This window comes from Arvicanthis niloticus, chromosome 22 (genome assembly GCF_011762505.2).
Source record: "Arvicanthis niloticus isolate mArvNil1 chromosome 22, mArvNil1.pat.X, whole genome shotgun sequence".
Classification (NCBI taxonomy): Eukaryota; Metazoa; Chordata; class Mammalia; order Rodentia; family Muridae; genus Arvicanthis; species Arvicanthis niloticus.
The window spans coordinates 43,473,569-43,494,608 of record NC_133429.1 but is presented as its reverse complement, the minus strand read 5'-3'; the positions used below and the strand labels follow the sequence as shown (position 1 = coordinate 43,494,608).

Genomic DNA, 21,040 nt, shown 5'->3' with positions numbered 1-21,040 from the left:
GAATTTCCTGAAGTCTTTCTATGAAATATTTTCAGTTGTTTTTTGTGAATTACATACCAAGATGGCTGGCCCTAGTAAATGCTCTATGAATGGCCGGTGCTTGGTGCCTGTTTTTCTTGGCTTCCTATAATTGCCTTGTTGCCTAGCAACAGCAAACCATGGATGACTCACCTGGCTAGAAGTTTGGCAGGTGAGCTGCTACAGACAAGCAATTTTCCATCTGTTCAGAGGCTTTATCAAAGTCTTAGGGGGGTTAAGCACACAACCCGAGTGTGTCTCCATGAAAATGCATTACATAATGGTTTAAAAATCCAGCTGAAGTCAGCAGTGTTGAAAAATTTCTCCATATGGTATGTCACTTTGGTACCACTGCCCAAAGGTCAGTAGGAGAACCAATAATTAATTACCATAAGAATAGTTGCTTAGAAGCATCTGAAAACTTGTTGAGGTTTCTCTAGGTTACTTTTCTTTTGTCTGTGACTCTTTGACTTTTGGACTTTGTACATGAACATACTGTGTAAAGGAGATGCCCAGTGTGATAATTGTTGTATAAACTAAAACCTTAAGGGAAACAACATGGCCCAGATCATACCAATTAATGAGGTGAGAAGAGCAATACATAGAGGAGACAGTTTGTCCCCAGTTTGTCTATGAATGGAGAACTGGCTGATTCTGCAGGGCCTGTTGAAATGTGCACTTTGAATTTTCATTATTAGGGTGAGGGATGACATGAGATCTTCTGACTAAGAAAGCAGTTGGATAGAGGCTCCAACTGCCTCTCCTCCTCAGTAGCAGTGTGAAATGACAACGAAGAGGCATGTATGCGGAAACTAGAATGATCCTTTTGAGTCTTCTCTGAACCTTTCACAGACTCTTGCCTCACCCTAAGTAAAGGCCTCTTGGTCTGATTCTAGATAGGTAGATAGATAGATAGATAGATAGATAGATAGATACATACATACATACATACATGATAGATAGATCGATAAATACATACATAGATAGATAGATACATAGATAGATACATAGATACATACATACATGATAGATACATAAATAGATACATACATACATGATAGATAGATACATAGATAGATATATAGATAGATACATAGACAGATGATGGATGGGTAGATACATACAGTACTGAATCCCTTTCTGACATATTCCACATTTACTTGTTTGTGACTCTGCTTAATTTGCATGTAAGCTCCCAAGGGAAGGACCTTTTGTGTTGTTCACAGTAATTAGTACATACTACGTGCTCAACAGAGTGATTGCAGTAATGGATGAAAACTTAACATTTGTGTTACAAACAAGCCATCAATGGCATCACACAATATGAAGCTCAGAGTGTGTGAGCACCATGCAGGACTTTTAGGGCCACATTTAAATGGCACCATGGTGTGCACTACTTCCTCAAGAGAAGACAGCATCGGTTGTCCTGGGAAATAGTCCCCCCCCTTCAGAGGCCAGGGTCTGGTCAAAGACTGATCGCCTTCGTCACTGGAACAGGTAGTCTGCTCTTCCATGGACCACTGGCTGTAGCAAGTCACAGCGGAAAATACAGATAGTTATCTTGCAGAAATTTGCCTGTAAAGAGGAAGAGAAAAGCTGAAGGTGTGTAGGTATTTAAAGAAGTGTGTGGGGCCAGGAAAGGATGTGTTAGTTTCTTGCTTTGGTTGTTCTCTGTGTTTTGAAACTAGTCAAAGTGGACAGGAGGAGGCATCATAGATAAAAGGAAAACCAGGCTGAGGAGAGAGCTCATTTGAGGAAGCACTTGCTATGCAAGCATGACTACTTGAATTTGACTCCCCCACAACCCATGTAAAAATGTCGGGTGCCATGCCTGTCCAGTGTTGGAGACATGGAGACACATGCACCCCTGGGACCCATCGACTTGCCAGCCTAGCATTCTTGGTGAGCTCCAATCCTGTGAGAAATTCTGTCTCAGAAAACAAGGTGGTTGGTTCCTGAGGTTGACCCCTAACCTCACAAGAACCTGAATACACACACACACACACACACACACACACACACACACACACATAGCATTGGGATGAGGAGACACTCCAGAGGCTGGGCTGGGAGAAAACAAATAGAACTGTATCAGATAAGGATCCAAAGGACAGATAGGAGACTCTTAGCAGAGCAGATGTCACAGTTGTCATGGCTGCAGACAGTCCCATTGGTAGGTGGAGAACAGAGTGCTATAGGATTCTCAGTCCCAGGTTCTCTGTGCCGGTGGACGTGATCCCATGTGCTGAGATGTCTGTTGAGAGCAACGAATTTGCAGAAAAAATGAATTTGCAGAAAGAAGAGAGGATTCTATAAACAACACCCTGGGGAAACCGAATTAAAAATAAAATTCAGTTCTGAGAATGGAAGGAGTACATGTTTTATAACATTGTCTTAGTGGGCTCTTAGGGGTGGCTGAGTCCTGCAAGTGCATTAACACATCCTTATTGCCAAAAAGAGCACAGGCTGGGACTGGGGGATGGCCTGAAATGTTGAAAGGCAATGAAAGAAGGACTGACTGCTGGAGGCAGCCTGAGGGAAGTGACAACCCTACTGTTTTTCTCTGCAGTGAAGATATTCCTGGGAAAAAAAAAAAAGCAATGAAGTCCCCATGTTAAATGAATGCCATGCTTTCTCAACTACACATTTGGCTGTGATATACTGTTCACAGAACTGGCCCCAGTGATGTTCTGCCTTGTATCTGCTGTTAAGCCTCGCCCATCCTGACTTTAGGCTGCGGCACTAGGGGAATAGGAATCAAGCAGACTGTTGAAAGTGTTGGTGCTCAGCCTCTCGAGATGCAGCTGGAACCCCAAGACAAGCATGGGACCAAGTCCTTGTTAACCAGCTGTGTGAATGAGACCACATGAAAGGAGACAGACGTGCTAAGTGACAGCTAGCCAGCTACTAGACATAGGAATTAGAGCGTCTTACATCACCCAACTGCCAGCGGACCACAGACTTAAGAGAGAGAGAACACAGCCCTGCCAGCCCGAAACAGAGCAATCCGCCCCCCACTGGCTCAAAGCACGGGAGCTAAGTGAAATGCAGCTTTGTGCCACTGAGATTTGAGGGCTTTGTTACAGGGCAAAAGCTAAATGATACACCAGGTAAATACCCGTGCTGGCCAACAGGAAAGATAAAATCAAAGGTAAATACAGGCTCCGAGGGAACGGAGTCAGCATAGTCCACCGTGTCTCTCCCACTAAGTGCGTCCATAAAACCTAGACACAGCGCCTACGGCGGCAGTCTCAAGACTAAGTAGTAGGAGGGAGATGAAAGGCCAGACTTCAGAGTTCTGCCCGATCGGCAGTGTTTCCCACATTTTCCCTTCAGTATCTTCCGGCCTGGATGCTTGACAGCAAGGAGCCTGTAAGCAGGCACCGGACTCGAACACATACCTGTAGAAGACGCCGTTTACTGTGATTCAGAAAGCAGAGTGGGGACAGGAATGTGTGGTTCCGGGGTCTGCTGTTCCCACTTTCTTTGTGGCTCCGTACTCCTGAGCGACAAACATTGTGCAACAGATACCGCAACCTTGTAAAAAGTCTTTTTGGAGAGACTACCCTCCCTGGTAGATGAGCTGTTTTCCATGGTTAGCAAACACCGATTTTGGTCTTGGACATTCAGCGTGTGTGGAAGAAAATAGATAAAACAGGCTAGGCTAGGCTGGGCTGGGCTAGGCTCCTGGCTTTCTAAGTTTTGGACTGAAAGGGGGAGCCTAGAAAGCCAAGAAGTAATAGAGATTACATAAACAGACCTCCTGAACTTCCCCACTGAAAGGAAAAAATGAACACACAGTATGGCCAATGTTCTTGCTAGTGCTGTTTGGCCATCATTACATTAGTACAGTGTGGCTAACATTTACAGTGTCAATGTTTCTGAAAGAGAGAAAGAAAAGCATGTACAGTAATAAATATTTGAAGATAATTGCAAGAAAATATCCCAGATTTAGCAAGTCTATATGTTCAAGTTTACCGAATGGAGACTAGATAAGCCCAGAGAAACCCAAATTCAAGTACAGATGAACTGAAAATTAGAGACAAGAAATACCGTTGGAAGCAGTCAGCAAAACACAATTCGCACTTTGTGAGGCGTATCAACTCACACTGTGGGGTGCTCTGTTCAACTGTAGGGTGCTCCACTCTCTCAGAGTCAGCACCTCCCAGCAGTGACAGCCAAACCTGCCTGCAGACACCTCCAGATGTTTTCTTAGGCAAAATCGGCCTCAGTTGAGAAATATTGATTTAAATTGAGTCTTCAATCCTGCCAAACCGGTATTTTTACTTTAAGGAATTGTTCTGGTTTGGTGTGATTTATAATCATTGAGTTTATAAACTTAAAACAACAAACATGAAACAGGTTTTTAAAAATCGTCTAATTCTCTTGCTTCTCACTTTAAAAAGGAATTTTTAAAAGTACTTTTTAGTACCAGATTTATTTAAGTTTTGCTATTTATGAAAGATCACAACTAATCTAGTTTGGTTGGTTGGTTTTGGTTTTTGGGTTGGGTTGGGTTGGGTTGGGTTGGGTTGAGTTGGGTTTGGTTTGGTTTGGTTTGGTTTTTAAGACAGGATTTCTCTGTGTGGCCCTGACTATCCTGAAACTCACTCTGTAGACCAGGCTGGCCTCAGACTCACAGAAATCCGCCTGCTTTGCCTCCCAAGTGCTGGGATTAAAGTGTGCACCACCACTGCCTAGATCAAGTTCATTTTTTAAAAGTCATAGTTGGGCCAGGAAGATGGCTTAGTAGGTCAGACACCTGCTGTGCAAACATGAGGGCCAACGTTCACATCCCTAGAACCTACGCAAAACCCATAGCCTGCATCTGTAACACCAATGCTTCTTTGTCAGGACGGGAAGTAGAGAGAGGAATGTCTAGAAGTGTGCTCTCTCTCTCTCTCTCTCTCTCTCTCTCTCTCTCTCTCTCTCTCTCTCCTCTTCTCTCTCTCCTTTTCCTCTCTCTCTTCTCTCTCTCCCTCTCTCTTCTCTCTCGCTCCCCCCTCTCTCTTCTCTCTCTCCTTCTCTCTGTCTCTTTCTCTCTCTGTCTCTCTCTCTCTCTGTCTCTCTCTCTCTCTGTCTCTCTCTCTCTCACACACACACACATTAAAAATAATAAGACAGGGACTTAATAATAATAATAAGACAGGGACTGGCTCCATGGTTCAGAGTGTAAGGGCACTTGTTACTCTTGCAGAGGATCTGGGTTTGGTTCCTAGCCCTTTGTAGTGATTCATAACTATCCATAACCTCAGTTCCAAGGGATCCATTGCTTTCTTCTGCCATCTGTAGATACCAGGAACACACTTGGTACACACATACATACATGCAGGCAAATACTCATACACAGAAAATCAGATAAATATGTTGCAAAGCAAAATCATCAAACTGAAAAACAGATGTGGGTTAGCGAGACAACTCATCTGGTAAGGACACATGTCCTCCATCCTGATGACCTGAGCTGGATACCCAGAATCCATATGGTAGCAAGAGAGAAACAGGTTGTCTTCTTACTTCTACCCGCAAACTGTGCTGTGGGTGTTTCTGCATAAAATCCATATGACATAAAACAAAAACAAACCCAGAGATAGGATCTAAACTGCTCTACTGTTTGAGTGTGCTACTGAGAGAAGATTGGAATAGTAAGAAGCTTGCTTACTCAGAAGGCTTTGATGGTGCACAAATCTGGGAATAAAGTGTACCTTGTCATGCAAATCTGTCTATCCTCAAAACGTACGTTGTCCATATCAACTAAGAGTGAACTGCCTTGACTTCTGTTGTTTTAAAGACTTATTAGTACTTAAGTTTTGCTGCATTGTCCATCCAAATCAGGTATTCTTAAGATTTCCACTCCTTTAGATGACTGCTCTTTGCCCAATTAGGAAGGGACTGGAGAACTCTAAACATTATTTCAGGTTCTTGTGCTTTTATTGATCACAGGGATGTAGATGAGGACCGATTCACAAGACAGGGCAGTTGCAAGTGTGTGCTCCCAAGTCCTCCCAGTATCTTCACCCCCACTCTGTGAAATACAGAGCCAGTGTGATTGCAGGAGCTGTAAACCAACACACAGTGGTCTGAGAGACAAGGGGAGCTCACCCTGGCTTCTTCAAATCATCTGATCCAAGGGACCAGTCACTGGTCATGCCAAGCATGACAAAGGGAGTCTTACGTAGGACACAATAGCTGTCTCCAGACATTTGAAGCCTGTCCCACAGACAACCCCACTGCTCGTTCTACAAGTTGTTGAGAATGTATGGCGGATTGTAAGTGGAGACAGGTGCTCACTTCACCCCACCGCAGACCTAGCAATTACACAGTCTGAAATCTGCCTCAGAAACAGCCTGCTGCATTGAAGCTTTGCAGAACTCTCTGCGATGGACTTCAGTCTCCTTAATGTATTGTTCCAAAGCACTCCTTTTAACTTATGTTGAATTGACTAAAACATTTCTGATTTGGAAGATGATACAAAGACTGTTTCACCAGCATTTGAAAAGGCAGAAAGTGGCTTCATAAGATAGAGTAAGGACACGCTGAGCAGCTGATACCGTCACAGTGACAGTAAGAGGTACTGATTATGGAATGCCTGGTGTGTGCCAGGCAGTCTGTCACATGTAAAACAATGGGCAGCTCATCTAATTCTTGCAATGAACATAGAGGGGCAGGCTCTGTAATATTTTCCACTGTTGCAATGAGGAAACAACTCAGAAAAGATAAGATTTTTAGATGCTCTGACCCTGGTCCTTCCTCTCTTGAAGATTTGAGTTTCTTGTTTTCTTTTTCAACGTGCATGACCCGCTAGCCATGAATGTTTGACTTTTCTTGTTTGGGTCTGTGTTTTATTTTGTTTTGTTGTTTTGATTTCTCTGGGTGTATTTAGTGAGCCAAGTTACAGGAATCTCTGTTTTCTTCTCCTGTTCCTCCTCTGTCCGTCCTCAGATCCGCTGTCCGTTTAGAGGGCTCGTTAACCACAGTGGTTCTGAAGAATGCTGTTGACCAGTGTCAGCCTCTAGATCAGTGGCTCTGAGCCTTCCCAATGCTGCGACCCTTTAATACATTACAGTCCCTCATGCTGTGGTGACCCCCAGCCCTAAAATTATTTTCCTCACTCCTTCAGAACTGTCACTTTCCGTTATGAATCATGATAGAATCACGATGTGATCACGATGTAATCATGATGTGACCATGATGTGACCATGATGTAAAGGTTGGATAATGCAGGATATCTGATATGCAGTCCAAAGGTTTGAAAACTGCTCCTCTAAAGGAAGGTGTCAACCCAGTTCAATTCTTAAAGACGAATTCTGAAAACTAAGTGTCCAGTGATATGGAGTTTTTTGTTTTTTTTTTTTTTTAATCGTTTGAATAGATACAATTCAGACTGGACTGAGCCTGTTTTCTTTGCTTCTCACACTAGATGATGAGGCCATTTGTGTGTATGTGTGTTTGCTACCTGGAAACTACTCAGTAAATTACTCTTAAAAATGGGAGAAGGTCTGACTGAGTTTGAATGAATGAGTTTGTATCAGTGTCTCCACAGCTCTCTGCACTTTGCATTAGGATAAACAAACATGCCCACTGGCTTATTTCCCTAGATGTCCCATGCCTACTTGCTGTGGTGTGAGGAGACTTAGGTCATGGAGCACCCTGCACTATGTGATACAGTGTCCTTACCGTAGACTGTACTTCTGACACAGATGACTGTGCTGTAGTTTTTAGTTGGGGAGCAGTCACAGCTATAACAAGAAGGAAAGCCCTTGACTTTCCTAAGAAATAAATACCTAGGTTCTTGTTTTGAAGGAACACATGGAAATAAGTTACTGATAAAGCTTTTATTAAATTGTTGTGAAGTTTAGCGTGTTAAAAACTGATCAGAAAAAGCACTTATAATTTAGTTGGCTGTATAGTGGACTGAGTTAAAGTTTTACTGACTTTTCCTGATTTTTTTTTTGGGGGGGGGGACACCTAAGGGGGGACAGGGTCTACTCTGAAGCCCTGGCTGGCCTGTAACTCTGTGTAGATTAGGCCAGCCTTGACTTCAGAGAGACTCTCCTGTCTCTGCCTCCTGAACTTGTTCTGCCTTTAATTGAGTAGGTCTGTTTATGTGGCCACAGAGAGTTTACACTTGGTTCATTATTCTGTAAGTGACAGAGAAAACATGTTTCCAATTTATTACCATTTTCAATAAATAAACCTAGCATGAAAAGTAACATTTTTCAACCATAAAGCATTTACTGTGTTAAAACCTGGCTCTTGGGCCTGTTTTTATTTATTTATTTTTGTTTGTGTTTTTGAGACAGGGTCTCACTATGTAGCTCTGGCTGTCCTGGAACCTACTGTATAGACTACAGACTAGGTTAGCCTCAAACTCACAAGAGACCCACCTACCTCTGCCTCCTGAGTGCTGGGATTAAAGGCGTGCACCACTATGTCCAGCAGGCCTACTTTTAATACTGTCTATTTCAATTTATATGAATTTTATATCAATCGTGTGTATATTTTAGTTAATTATTAAATCAGCCAGTTGTCTGAATGTACTGAGTAACAAGCCCACCAAGCATACACGTGTGGTTTTCATTCTCCCTGTGTGTTGTGTGCATTCTAGTGGGTTCATCCAGGCAGTTACCACAGATCATCAAAGGACAGGCTGGAGTGAGGAACGCCAAGAAGGAAGAGGGAGGCAGGCAGGCAGGCACAGTGAGGAAGGACACAGCCTGGGCTAGTGAAGGTCAGGGTTTGTGATGGGTCCATTTCCCTTAAAGAGGAAAATACCATAGTCAGAAAACTAAGTAAAAGCATGATTAAAATACAAAAATGTATAAAGGTTGAGGAAAAGATATCGTCAAAGATTAATTTTTATTAGATAACACCATTTAGAGATTATTTAAATTTTATGTCCCAATGACTTAAATAGAGAGAACAGACCTATAAACTACATATGTTCATATCTCTACATATGACCTATAGACTACATATGTTCACACCTCTACATATGACATATAGACTACATATGTTCACACCTCTACAAATGGCCTATAGACTACATAGGTTCACACCTCCACATATGAACTATAGACTACATATGTTCACACCTCTTCATATGACCTATAGACTGCATATGTTCACACCTCTTCATATGACCTATAGAGTGCATATGTTCACACCTCTACATATGACCTATAGACTACATATGGCCTATAGACTACATATGTTCATACCTCTACATATGAACTATAGACTACATATAGCCTATAGACTACATATGTTCACACCTCTACATATGACATATAGACTACATAGGTTCACACCTCTACAAATGGCCTATAGACTACATAGGTTCACACCTCCACATATGAACTATAGACTACATATGTTCACACTTCTTCATATGACCTATAGACTGCATATGTTCACACCTCTTCATATGACCTATAGAGTGCATATGTTCACACATCTACATATGACCTATAGACTACATATATTCACACCTCCACATATGAACTATAGACTACATATGGCCTATAGACTACATATGTTCATACCTCTACATATGAACTATAGACTACATATAGCCTATAGACTGCATATGTTCACACCTCTTCATATGACCTATAGACTGCATATGTTCACACCTCTTCATATGACCTATAGACTGCATATGTTCACACCTCCACATATGAACTATAGACTACATATGTTAATACATATGATAGTGTTCTACATAGCAGATAAAAGACAATACTAAACGTTATTAAATGTTTTTATAACATACTTTATTTATTCTTTAACAATTTCATGCATCTGTACACTGCATCTTGATCATATCCTACCTCACTTTCTACCTCTTCCCTGGGTACCAGCCCTCATTCTCTCTTCTGTCTATCTCTGTCCCTCACTCTTGCTCTCTCTGTAACCTACTGGGTCTAGTTACTGCTGCCTGCTGGAATGTTGGCTGATCTTATTGGCTTGATCTCATGCAGAAGCCAAAGATACTGTGAGTTCATGGGTGCACTGGTCATATCCTGTCCAGGAGGCAGCTTTGGTCACTTCCACCAGTCTTCCAGCATGTACGTTCACCCTACCCTCTCCCCTTCTGCAGAGGTTTGTCCCCATTCTATAGGCTCTCCTTTTTGTGACAGTTTCATTGGCTACATAAAAGCTTGATCTCATGAAACCCCATTACTAGCCTTATTGTTGAGGTTTGGGACCCTATCCCAAACACCTATGCCTGTGTCGCACAGTGCACTGCCTACTTTTTTCTCTGATGGTTTGTTTCTTGTCTTAATCTCTAGTCCTCGATTCATTTAGAGTTAAGCTTTGTGCAGGGTGGAAGATGAGGATCTAATTTCATCTTCATGAGCATAGGCTTTTCTGTCAAGATTTGTTGAAAATTCTGTCTTTTCTCCATGAGTTTTTTGTTTGTTTACACTTTTGTCAAAAATCAGGTGTGCCGCCTTACATCTGGATCCTCTATTCTAGTCCAGTGATCTACAGTGTGTCTTTTGTGTCATTAGGACACTGTTTTCAGTGCTACGGATCTGTAATGTAACTTGAAATCAGGTGTGCTGATAGCTTCTACGGTGTATTCCTTTTGCCCAGAACTCTTTTGGTGATTTGGGGTCTTGTGTGCTTCCAAACAAAGTTTAAGAGGGGTTTGTCTCTTGTTTTTATCTTATTTTATCTTATCTTATTTTATTTTGAAGAGCTGAGTTCATGTTTGGCTGGGGTGGCAGTTCTTGGTAGAGTTGGCACAAGGCCATTTTCACAGTATTCATCTTGCCAATCCACGACCACATGACAAGGTAGTTCCATCTTCCAGTGTCTTCCTCCAGTGTTTCCTTTTTTTTTTTTTTTTTTAGAGATATTTCACAGGCTCTTGGTTTGGTTTGTTCCAACCTGTTTGTTTAGTTAGTTGGTGGTGTTATTTTTGAGACCACTATGAATGGAATTGTTTCCCTGACTTCTCACTCAGTACATTTGTCTAAGGAAGCTACTGATTTTTTTGTATGCTAATATTGTAAACTGCCACTTTGCTGGACACATTCCTTATTCATTTTCAGCTGTCTGTGCCTGTAGACACACTTAACAGTCATTAGTTTGAGTTCTCTGTCTGAGATTTCAACTAAGTCACTCTCTTTCGAGACAAGGTCTTGCTAAGTAGGCTAGCCTGGAACTCATTATGTAGACTGGCCTGGCCTCAAACCCACAGAGAGTCAACAGCCTCTGCTCTTAGAGTGCCAGGGTTTAAAGTGTGTTCCACCATGTCCAACCTAGCTCTCTCACAGGACTGTAGACTTGATAGTTTTTGTTGTCTTTATTTTCTCTGTACGTGTTTCATATGTTACTGCCTTGAGATTTATGTATCTGGGGTCCTTTCACTGCTTGGTTTGTATAAGCAATATTCTTTCCTTTGGAATAGCTACAGCATTCAAGTAAGATTTAGATTGATAAAGTTGAGTGTGTAGTTCTGAAAATAATTCCTCAGTTCAGGAGGAATTCAAAACAATCCCTCCTGAGGAGCTCAGGGTGGCTGGTTTAAACTCTGTGTTATTCCTGAGAATATTAACTGCAGAACATTCCATGCTGCTGGGCATGGCTCCTGGATATCTCCACCGTGCTGGTGCTATCCTTGGCAGTTAACAGAGACCCCCTTTACCTTCGATACCTGTTCAAGAATAACCAAGGATGGTCTGTAGCCTAGTCAGACTCAGTCAATAAGAGCAGAATGGGGAATAAAGTGGTGTGGTTGAACAGAGTGTACGTATGCAATCTTATTTGAAATTAAAAAAAATAATGTAGTTAAAGTAGTTAAAGATCTTTAAAGATTAATGCTATGGGGAAAGTAAAGAGTCAGGGGTAAGGATGAGAGAGGAGATGTAGGATGAGCAGGGGGCATGCACGGTTGCTAAGGAGGACAGTGTGGGATACCTTGTGGTGCACTCTGTGGAAAAACATAAACGGACATCTGAAGACCCGAGCAGCGTACAAACAAAGCGTGAGACCCACGGAAGCCAAATAGGAAATGAGAAGCGAAAAGGTGTCTTAAAGTACTCCTTGTTAGCCCAGCTGCACAATGCCTCCAGCCCAGCCCAGCCCAGCCCAGCAGTCCTCCACCTGGGGGTTGCAACTTCCATCAAACAGCGCTTTCACGGCGGTCACATGCCAGATACCCTGCCTATCAGATATTTATGTTACGATTCGGAACAGAAGCAAGATTATGGCTATGACGTAATCACAAAATAAGTTTATGCTTGGGGTCACCACAGCATTAAGGGGTCCCAGTGTTAGGAAGGTTGAGGCCTGTGCTAGCCATTCCACAAGGTACTGGGGAGGGGGTTTCAGGGAGCCGTTGGTTTTCACAGACTCCATGTTCCCTGGGGTTCTAGCCCGTGGGAGAGGGGAGGTTGTGAGCCCTTTCCTGGCTGTTCTCTGAGGTGGGCACAGCCTTCTCTGGCATCTCTCCACCTGTAGGTCTGCTATATGTGAGGAGTTTCCCTTCCCTCCCTCCCCCCCCCCCCAAAATGCTGATTTTTCTCATAAGATAAGGAATAGAGTCAGTCTGAGTTATTAGACCTGTGTGTCCGGAGACTGTGCCTGGGAGGTGGCACATGACTTGGAGTGAGGGACCTGTGTAGAGTTCCCACTGTCACGCACAGTGACTTTCTCTAACTCCCTGAGCAGCCTCATACTGGTCTGTCAATCCCAGAAGCAGATGTTACTGAAGATGCCCTGGACTTCTCCCTTCGGGATGAGGCCTTGACTCGCTTCTGGAACAGCAATTGTGGCTTCCCCTGAGTCCCCATGCCTGTCTTCTGCTGGCATGGGCTCTCACCTGAAGGGACACAGCCTCTTTGTCCCCACCCCGACGCCCGGCCTGGGATAAACTTTCTTGTGAGGATAATGGCCTGCTATGAATTTCATGATGTTTTTTCAAGATAGGGTCTTCCTTATGAATTCCTGGTCTGACCTCTAGCCAAGGCTAGCCTCAAATTCATAGCAATCCTCCTGCCTCAGCCTTCCAAATGTTGCTATTATATGAGCCACTGTGCCCAGCTCTAGCTTAGGTTTTAGGGGGGAAAAAAAAAAACCAAAAAACAAAAACTGTGTCTCTTGCCAGGTAGAAGGGAAGCATTAAGAAATCCTGTATACACTCTTCCTGAGACTGGGGTCAGGCCATTAAACCCAACCTTGTTTTCTCCATTAGTGTTTTGGAAGAAACTCTCCGACTCTGTCTCCAGAGTTCGTGTGAATTAAAGGGCTCTATTAATATAAAGACATTGAAACGAGGTCTAGGAAGTTAAAAGCACACACTCTGTGGAAACATGACCTGACCTCTTTGCCCAGAATTTATATCCCAAACCAACCAAGTGTGAGACACTAAAGCCATCTGAAGCACTCATTAAATATTTAATCTGCTTTGCCTCTGTCTCTCTGACTCCCATCCTGACTCAGCACAAGGTCCGGATTCCTGAGTTGGTCATCTCAATATATTTACTTTAATACTCCCCTCACGACAGCCAGAAGTCTTGTGAGTCAGCCAATTAATCCAACTACTCAGGTCACTTGACGGATGACTCAGTGTGGTCACACTGCTCCTATTAATTACGCCCTTTGTTCTGTCGTCTCCTTTTCTTTCTGGAATGTTCCAGGCCACATGCCTGTAGGTCTCTAGTAACAGAGATCCGGCCAGCACGGAGGTTCCTAGCACTTGAGGATCAGACCAGAGAAGGGATTAGGGCTGTTCTATGGGACCTGTGAGCTCCCATGAGAATGACTTGGCCCCTTTAGGGTTCTAATCTGCAACATCATCTCTTGTTCTGTGTACTCTCCCGCTGTGGGTGTGTCCGCCATGATGTCCTTACCAGAGCCGTACTGGGCTTGTTCTTCATGCTCCAGAGCTAAGTAATTCTTTGTGTGTGAGTGTTGGGAGAGGGAAAGAGGGAGAGGAAGTATATGAATGTGTATAGTTTGTGTGTGTGAGTGTGTGAGTGTGTGTGTGTGAATGTGTGTATGTATATGTGAGTGTGTATTTGAATAGATATGAGTGTGTGAATGTATGTGTGAGTGACTGTGTGAGAGCATGTATGTGAATGTGTGTGTGTGTGAATATATGTGTGAGTGTGTGTGTGAATGTATGTGTGAGTGTGTGTGAGTGTATGTGTGAATGTATGTATGTGTGTGAGTGTGTGGATATATGTGAGTGTGTGAATGTATATGTGAGTGTGAATATGTGTGAATGTATGAGTGTGTGAATGTATGTGTGAGTGTGTGAATATATGTGTGAATATGAGTGTGTGTGTGAGTGTATGTGTGCCTGTGTGCTGAACACACATCTTTGTTTTTCCTTTTTACAGTTACTCAACGTCAGATATTTGCCGTTTTACTATAGCAACAGAAAAATAAGCAAATCCAACTTGCCTCTGTGAGATGGAGGGCTGTGGAGGGCAGAGTTCAGATCTGAATTCCTGTTATTCCATGGAGGGAAAAGGGGGAAAAGGAGTAAGCATGATAACTTGTGTTCAGTGTTTAATAAGGACCATCCCAACGAGCCCTGTGACACAGAGAATCTTCAGCATCGTTTATTATTATTATTATTATTATTATTATTATTATTATCAATATCTTCATCATCATTATCATTGTCAGTGGGAAACAAACAAAAAAATTTAGACCTGAAAACTCAATACTGTCTTTAGTAAAGCAGTGTGAACATTGGCAGTTTGATTTCAGACTCTGAATTTTAATCATCAGGCCGTTTGCCCAGGGTGATCAGTGCGTTAATCATGAAGTCACTGTAAAGAGAGAGTCTGATTTTTCTCTAGGGAACAACTTGCAAGAATGATTCAGAGCAGCTTGTAGGGTTGCATCTGGTAGAGGGAAGAAAGCAGAGCCTGGCAGAGGAAGAACCTGGGAAAGCGCTTTTACAGAAAAACCTAGCCACTTCCTCTAAGAGGGAAATCGCCGCTGAGCAATTGCTTCCATCTGATTGGACAGTGGGGCACTAATGATTGATGTGGGCGGGCCCATGCTACTGTGGGCGGTGCCACTTTTAGGCAAGTGGTCCCAGATTGTATAAGAACACTGAGCTAGCCAGGAGGGCAAACCAGTGAACACCACTGCCCACCCCATGGCCTCTGCCTAGGTTCCTGACTCCAAGTTCTTGCTTGAATTCCTGCCCTGACGCTTCATGATGAGCTGGAAGCTGGGATATGAAGTAAGCCCACCCCGTGCCAAGTTGCTTTGGGCCATGGTTTTATCCCAGCAATAGAAACCAAACTAGAATTGAGGCAAAGGTAGCAATAAGCCGTCCATCCCGAAATGTATCACAAGCTAAAACGGCTTCAGTTAGCGGAAACTGGATTCAGTTTTTCTCATGTCTAATGACATACAGAAAAGTTGATCAGCCAGAAGAGATAGGATTGGTGACTATGGCTTCGAGGAGAGGCAGCGAGTCTCAAGTGAACCTCAGATTTCCGAGCATTCCGAGATTCCGAGCGTCATTGTCCCGCATGCTCTCTGTGCAGTATACAATTGTAATAAGCCTTTAAAAACAAAAACAAACAAACCAAAAAGACCCTTCCAGTGTTGAGAGTCTTAAACTTGCATTTTATCCGTAGAAATGTGAGCACATAAGCACATAACACAAAATACACAACTGAGTATATTAGTGAGATCACACAGCCGTGAGATCACATGGCTGGCCACTTTGGTCCTCCTTAAAGTCCCCGTTTTAGACCAAATGGGAAGTGATTGGCCAGGCCTAACTTACAGAAGTTGGGTTTCCCTGGCCTCTGCCTCCTGTGCCACCGTTTCGTCTTTCAGAACTATCCCTGTGTCCTACAGCTTCATTCGATAGAATTTGACAAGGACGGTCTATGCCAACCCAGAAGCTTGCATCAGCTTTGGCAAAAAAGCAAATACCATGAAGTATCCTGGAACACATGAGTGAATGGAATGTACCAAGAACCCGCCCATGACCTTGAAAAGACTGTTTCGTTTCTCGATGTTGCCCTTCTGTGCACATTGTCGGGAGCTTACTACAGCCATCCCACACTCCACACGCTTGCGTGATTGACACACTTCTCACCCAACTGAGCCTTAGACCTTTTGGTTGGATATAGAATTTACCGCTGGAGACTGTGTGTGTGTGTGTGTGTGTGTGTGTGTGTGTTCGCCCCATTGGATCAGAATCCCGGAACCCTCCCAAAACCCATCAGAAAGCTGAGCATCATTTTAACTCCCACAGGCATAGTACAGTGGTCTGGCCTGTGTTTCTAGGGGCCTCTGACTAATTAGGGGGGCTTTCCTCTATGGAAAAGCAACTTTAACCACCTACATCTCAAAGAACAGAGAAAACATTTTATCCCTAGCAAGTATTATTTGTTAGTATTTTTTTATACAAAAGGAACAGTCATTACCTCCTTAAGATCTGCGTCTTTTTTTTTTTAAACATGGCAACTCTTGCTCAAGTGTCAAGGGTCTCTTCTATTTTCAACTTTTAGTAAAATAGAACCCAGGTGCACACACACCCTACTGAAGTTCGATGGCCTTTGACAACTTTAATGGGCTTTGACAATCCAGGAGTTGTCTAACAGCTTGCTGTTTTATATTCGAACTAAACAAGAAGGATTTGGGTTTATCAGTTTAGAATTGTGGTCCACCAACTGTTCTGCTCGAAGAAGTAATTTTTTTTTTTTAAGGTATCTGAAGAATTCTTTAAAGTACATCATTGTTTCTCATTGTGACGGTAATAAATGGGAGAGCTGGTTTGACTGGAATGGGGAGGGCAACATGAAGTGACCCTTGTAAGGTTTCAAGGCCATGAGTCCAGGAACCTGCCCACAGCCTTCTGATGTTGTTCCGGTCCGTGCATCTCTAGATACCAAAATGTCTGAGTTTGTGTTCCTCACATACGCTAGTCACATAAAATAGCGTTGTTCAGCAGTCAGCTCCTTATCGATCCCTGCAGCCCACAGGAGCCACAGTGAACCCCCATGGTGACTCATGCCTGTAATCCCACACTCAACAGGGTGAAGGAGTATGACCATGGGTTTAAGGCCCACATTGACCGCGTAAGATTTAATCTCAAAAGGAAACAGATGAGGGTAGAGGGAAAGCGATGAGTTATGAGTTTTCCCTATCAGGTCAGGATAGGTTTGGATTGTGCGTCAGTGAACAAAAAGAGGCTGTGATACTGCATTCCAGGAGGTAGCTAAGGGTCTCCCTGCTGAAAGCCATTCTCTCCTGACTTTCCACGATCTCTAAGATGACCACTAGAGTAGGTCCTTAAGGCCTCATTCACAGATTGTGTGCATCTTGTCATATTGGCCTCAGGAGTCCTCAGGTTTCTAGTACATGCTTCATTGCTTCATTGTCACTAGCAGTAGGAACCCCAAGAATATGGAGCATAGGGAGCTAAGCTGAGTCTATGTCCGTGATGAGGGGGTACGGGAAAACCCAGGCTGGGGCACAGCAGCTAAGGTCCTTTCAAAGTTGAGAGCCTTCTAGAGATGCCATAAATCTAGGGCCATGGGAGTCATGTGAGAATCAAATCAAGCAGTCTCTGTGAAGCATCTACTACATGGAGGTCACTGGACTTTAAATCACAGGGTTGCCATTTCTTTTATAGATCACAAACTCAGAGAACTGTTTTAAAAAAAAATTTTTTTTTTTTTTTTTTTGGAAAATTTCATCATGGGATTCCTTCCTATCTTTGACCATTTAAGTTCCCAGGTGAAAGACACGCACACAGCCCTTATATTTTCATATGCCTTAAGTATCTCAATAGCTGGGCAGCTGTCTACCCTCCGTGTTGTTAGCATCTACCTCCCACAGAAAACCCCAAGTCACTCCTTACTATGTCTCATCCTGGCTGCTTTAACTGCAATTAGCCAGCCCTGTGCGCCACATTCCCCCGGCCTGCGGCTCGCCTTGCTTCTCTACTGCACGTTCTTACTCTCCCGTGGTCAATTCTGTCCCCCCTGCTCCTTCCTTATGGTCTCAAGCCTGGGAAACCTAAACCCTGCCTATGTGTCTTCTTCCTAACTATTGGCTGCTGGTGTCTTTATTTACCAATCAGAATTAACTGAGGGCAGGGTCCCTCAGGTTACCTATAGACTCCAAGTCATGGAGGCTGACACTTAACAGTACAGTCAACAATAAAAGACAAAACCTCAACTGAGAACTCTAAGCATAGTGACAGACCGCCTCTTCAACACACTTTATACATATATGTACACACACACACACACACATACACATATATTTGGGACAATTGTGGGGAGGGTTTCTGTTCTCACGGCTTGGAAACCTGACAAGAGTCACTTCACGTTACCCTCCCCCATTCCAGTCAAAACCGTGTCTCCATTTATTACCGTCACAACACGAAGTAATGGTGTCCTTTAAAAACTACTCCAGATACCTAAAAACGTCACTTCTTCGACCGCTGTTGGAGTACCATTCTCAACTGATAAAGCCCGTCTTACTGTTTAGCATATAAAGTGAGCTTTAGAAAAACCCTGAATTGTTGAAGGACAAACTCAGTAGGGTGTGTGAGCACCTGGGTTCCATGTGTGCTTACACACACACCCACACACACACACACACACACCACAGAGAGAGAGAGAGAGAGAGAGAGAGAGAGACAGACAGACAGACAGACAGACAGACACAGAAACACAGAGACACAGAGAGAGAGACAGAGAGAGACACAGAGAGAGACACACACAGAGAGACACACACAGAGACAGAGAGACACACACAGAGAGACAGAGAGAGAGAGAGAGAGAGACAGAGAGAAGAGAGAGAAGAGAGGGAGACAGGCCCCTCGTGAAAGATGAAATTGAAATGAAAGCTTATACCAGATTTTTTTCTACCTTGTCACCTGAAGTCTTGTAAAAATGTACACCGTACAGAGTTTGTTCTAAGATGTTTAGCCAAGAGTCACATGGGCGGCCCTTGGAGCCTGGAGCTAAGCCTTTACTCTGACCTTAAATATGTTGGGGTGAGATTAATTGAACCAATGGGATTTTTTTTCTGTTATTGTTTGGAAATCTTAGCCAAGAAATATTTTCCTTCTGGATTTGCTACCTGAAACGTGGGTAACTGAGCAGGACTCCTCGGTGACCTTTGATCCCATTAGAGAGTTTAAATCGGTGCCCAGTTCTTTGGATGAAAATTGATATTAAAAAAACACACCAGGCCAAAGTCACAGGAGATTATACTTATACATTTAGAGTCCCAACTTGGGGGGATCGAGTTCTTGTTGACGATATTAGTCCATGTGTAGGCTCCTTTTGCTCAGGAGTGTTTCTTAGGCTCCACATACTCATATGACACAGACAGCAATGTTTAAAATTCCTAATTCCACATTAGAGATGGAGACACTGTCGGAGCCTGGTGTACGTGGCGCTGTCCAGTATGGGAAAGAAACCAAGTGACAAATGGACCTAATGAACCAGAATTATGCAGCATTTACGGGTGACTCCGATGGCTTCTTCCCATGGTGCTTTATTTCCTGTTTTACCTCCTGTGAGTCTTCATCTCATCAGTTTGGCCTTTTGTTGTCGTCGAGGTCTGAACCGATAACCTCGCCAATGTAGATGGGCTCACTGTGATCTCAGTCGCAGTTTCTTAAGGGTGACCATGGCGATTCCCTCTCCACAGTTCTCAGCAGATGCACTCAGCAGCTGGAGCAACTGCCTCAGTCACCACAAAATCCTGATTATACTGAAGAGGAAAACCAGTTGCTCAAATTCTCCCTTTTTAGCTTTTTTTCTTTTTTTCCATTTATTCTCCTGTTGTTACTGTTCTGTGTAGGGTGTGTATGAGGTATGTGTGCCTTATTACTGGCCTCTGTCTTATGATTGAGACACTGTCTTATGATTGAGGCCAGCTCAGGCTGGCCTGAAACTCTCTGTTCCCTTTCCTCCGCCTGCCTAATGCCAGCATCGACTATTATAGGTGAGCACCACCATGCCTGGCCTTCAACTCGCCTTCCAAGTGAGCATAACACTTCACCCTGTGTAGATCACCCACTGTCTCCCACAAGGTCTGATATGACTTGTGGGGAAGTCATCCAGGTTGTCATTCTTTTGTTCCTGAACATTCCAGGGAGGCCGCCAGGCCAGCTCTTCAGTATAAGAGAGCACAGTTGGACTGACGATGTTTTGTGGCAGTAAGGGATAAGGAAGGACGAGTTGAGTTTCTATTACGTTATATGCCTCCTTCTATCTTAAGTTAGTGATCTTTAAAATTCGTAAAACTTAAAAACAAATGTTCTCACACGTTGTAATTTTTTTTCCTCCATTTCTTCTTTGTAGAGCAAAGAGATTGCGTTCCAGCTGCACGAGGACTTAATGAAGGTTCTGAATGAGCTGTACACGGTGAGTTCACGGCCTGTCTTCTTTTGTGAGCTTCCTGCTTTATATTTCTGGTCACTTTAGAGCTTCCTCCAAGCCATAGTGTTGACAGACTCTCTTCTTGTTCATCCTGGGTGCCGGTAACCGTATGCTCAGCGCACTCCTCTGCCAGCCTCTCTGCATTCAGAGAGACCAGACATGAGTGTGTGTGCACTTCGAATGCACATGCACGCAGTTAAATAGTTTAAGGAAAAAGAACATAGATTCCTCAATTACCTGTTTAGAGTATATGAGATATGTATTCAATTTGTGAATATTTTGCTTTAAATTGTCATTCTTAGATGTGGGCAATGCAGAGTTGCTTTATTGTAGGACTTTAATTTCTGCCTATTTATATTTTATAGAATTGAGGGTTGACCCTAGAATCACTTGCATACATAGAATATAGAGCTATATTCTAACTTTTTCTTCATTCTCTTTCATATGCCCCTCCCCCCATTCCAGTTCAATTGGTTCTTTGGTAATAACACTGCACTAATTTCTTTTTTGACATGGAGATATCTTTATATCTTTAATAATCTGCTTTGTTTGACTTACATTTTATTTAGGGTACTGTGTACCATCATAAGAAATTGAACAATTTAAAAACCACTTTGTTTTTT

At 43.2% G+C, this 21,040-nt stretch overlaps 1 protein-coding gene across 2 annotated transcripts in view; it reads left to right on the top strand.

Moving 5' to 3' along the window:
* The window catches only part of Srgap1 (SLIT-ROBO Rho GTPase activating protein 1), a 258,469-nt gene that overhangs the window by 123,648 nt on the left and 113,781 nt on the right, over window positions 1–21,040 (top strand). For both annotated transcript variants that reach the window (XM_076920365.1, XM_076920366.1), the window contains exon 4: window positions 20,340–20,402. In XM_076920365.1, coding sequence (XP_076776480.1) covers window positions 20,340–20,402 — 63 coding nt within the window. The remainder of the gene's footprint in view (window positions 1–20,339; window positions 20,403–21,040) is intronic.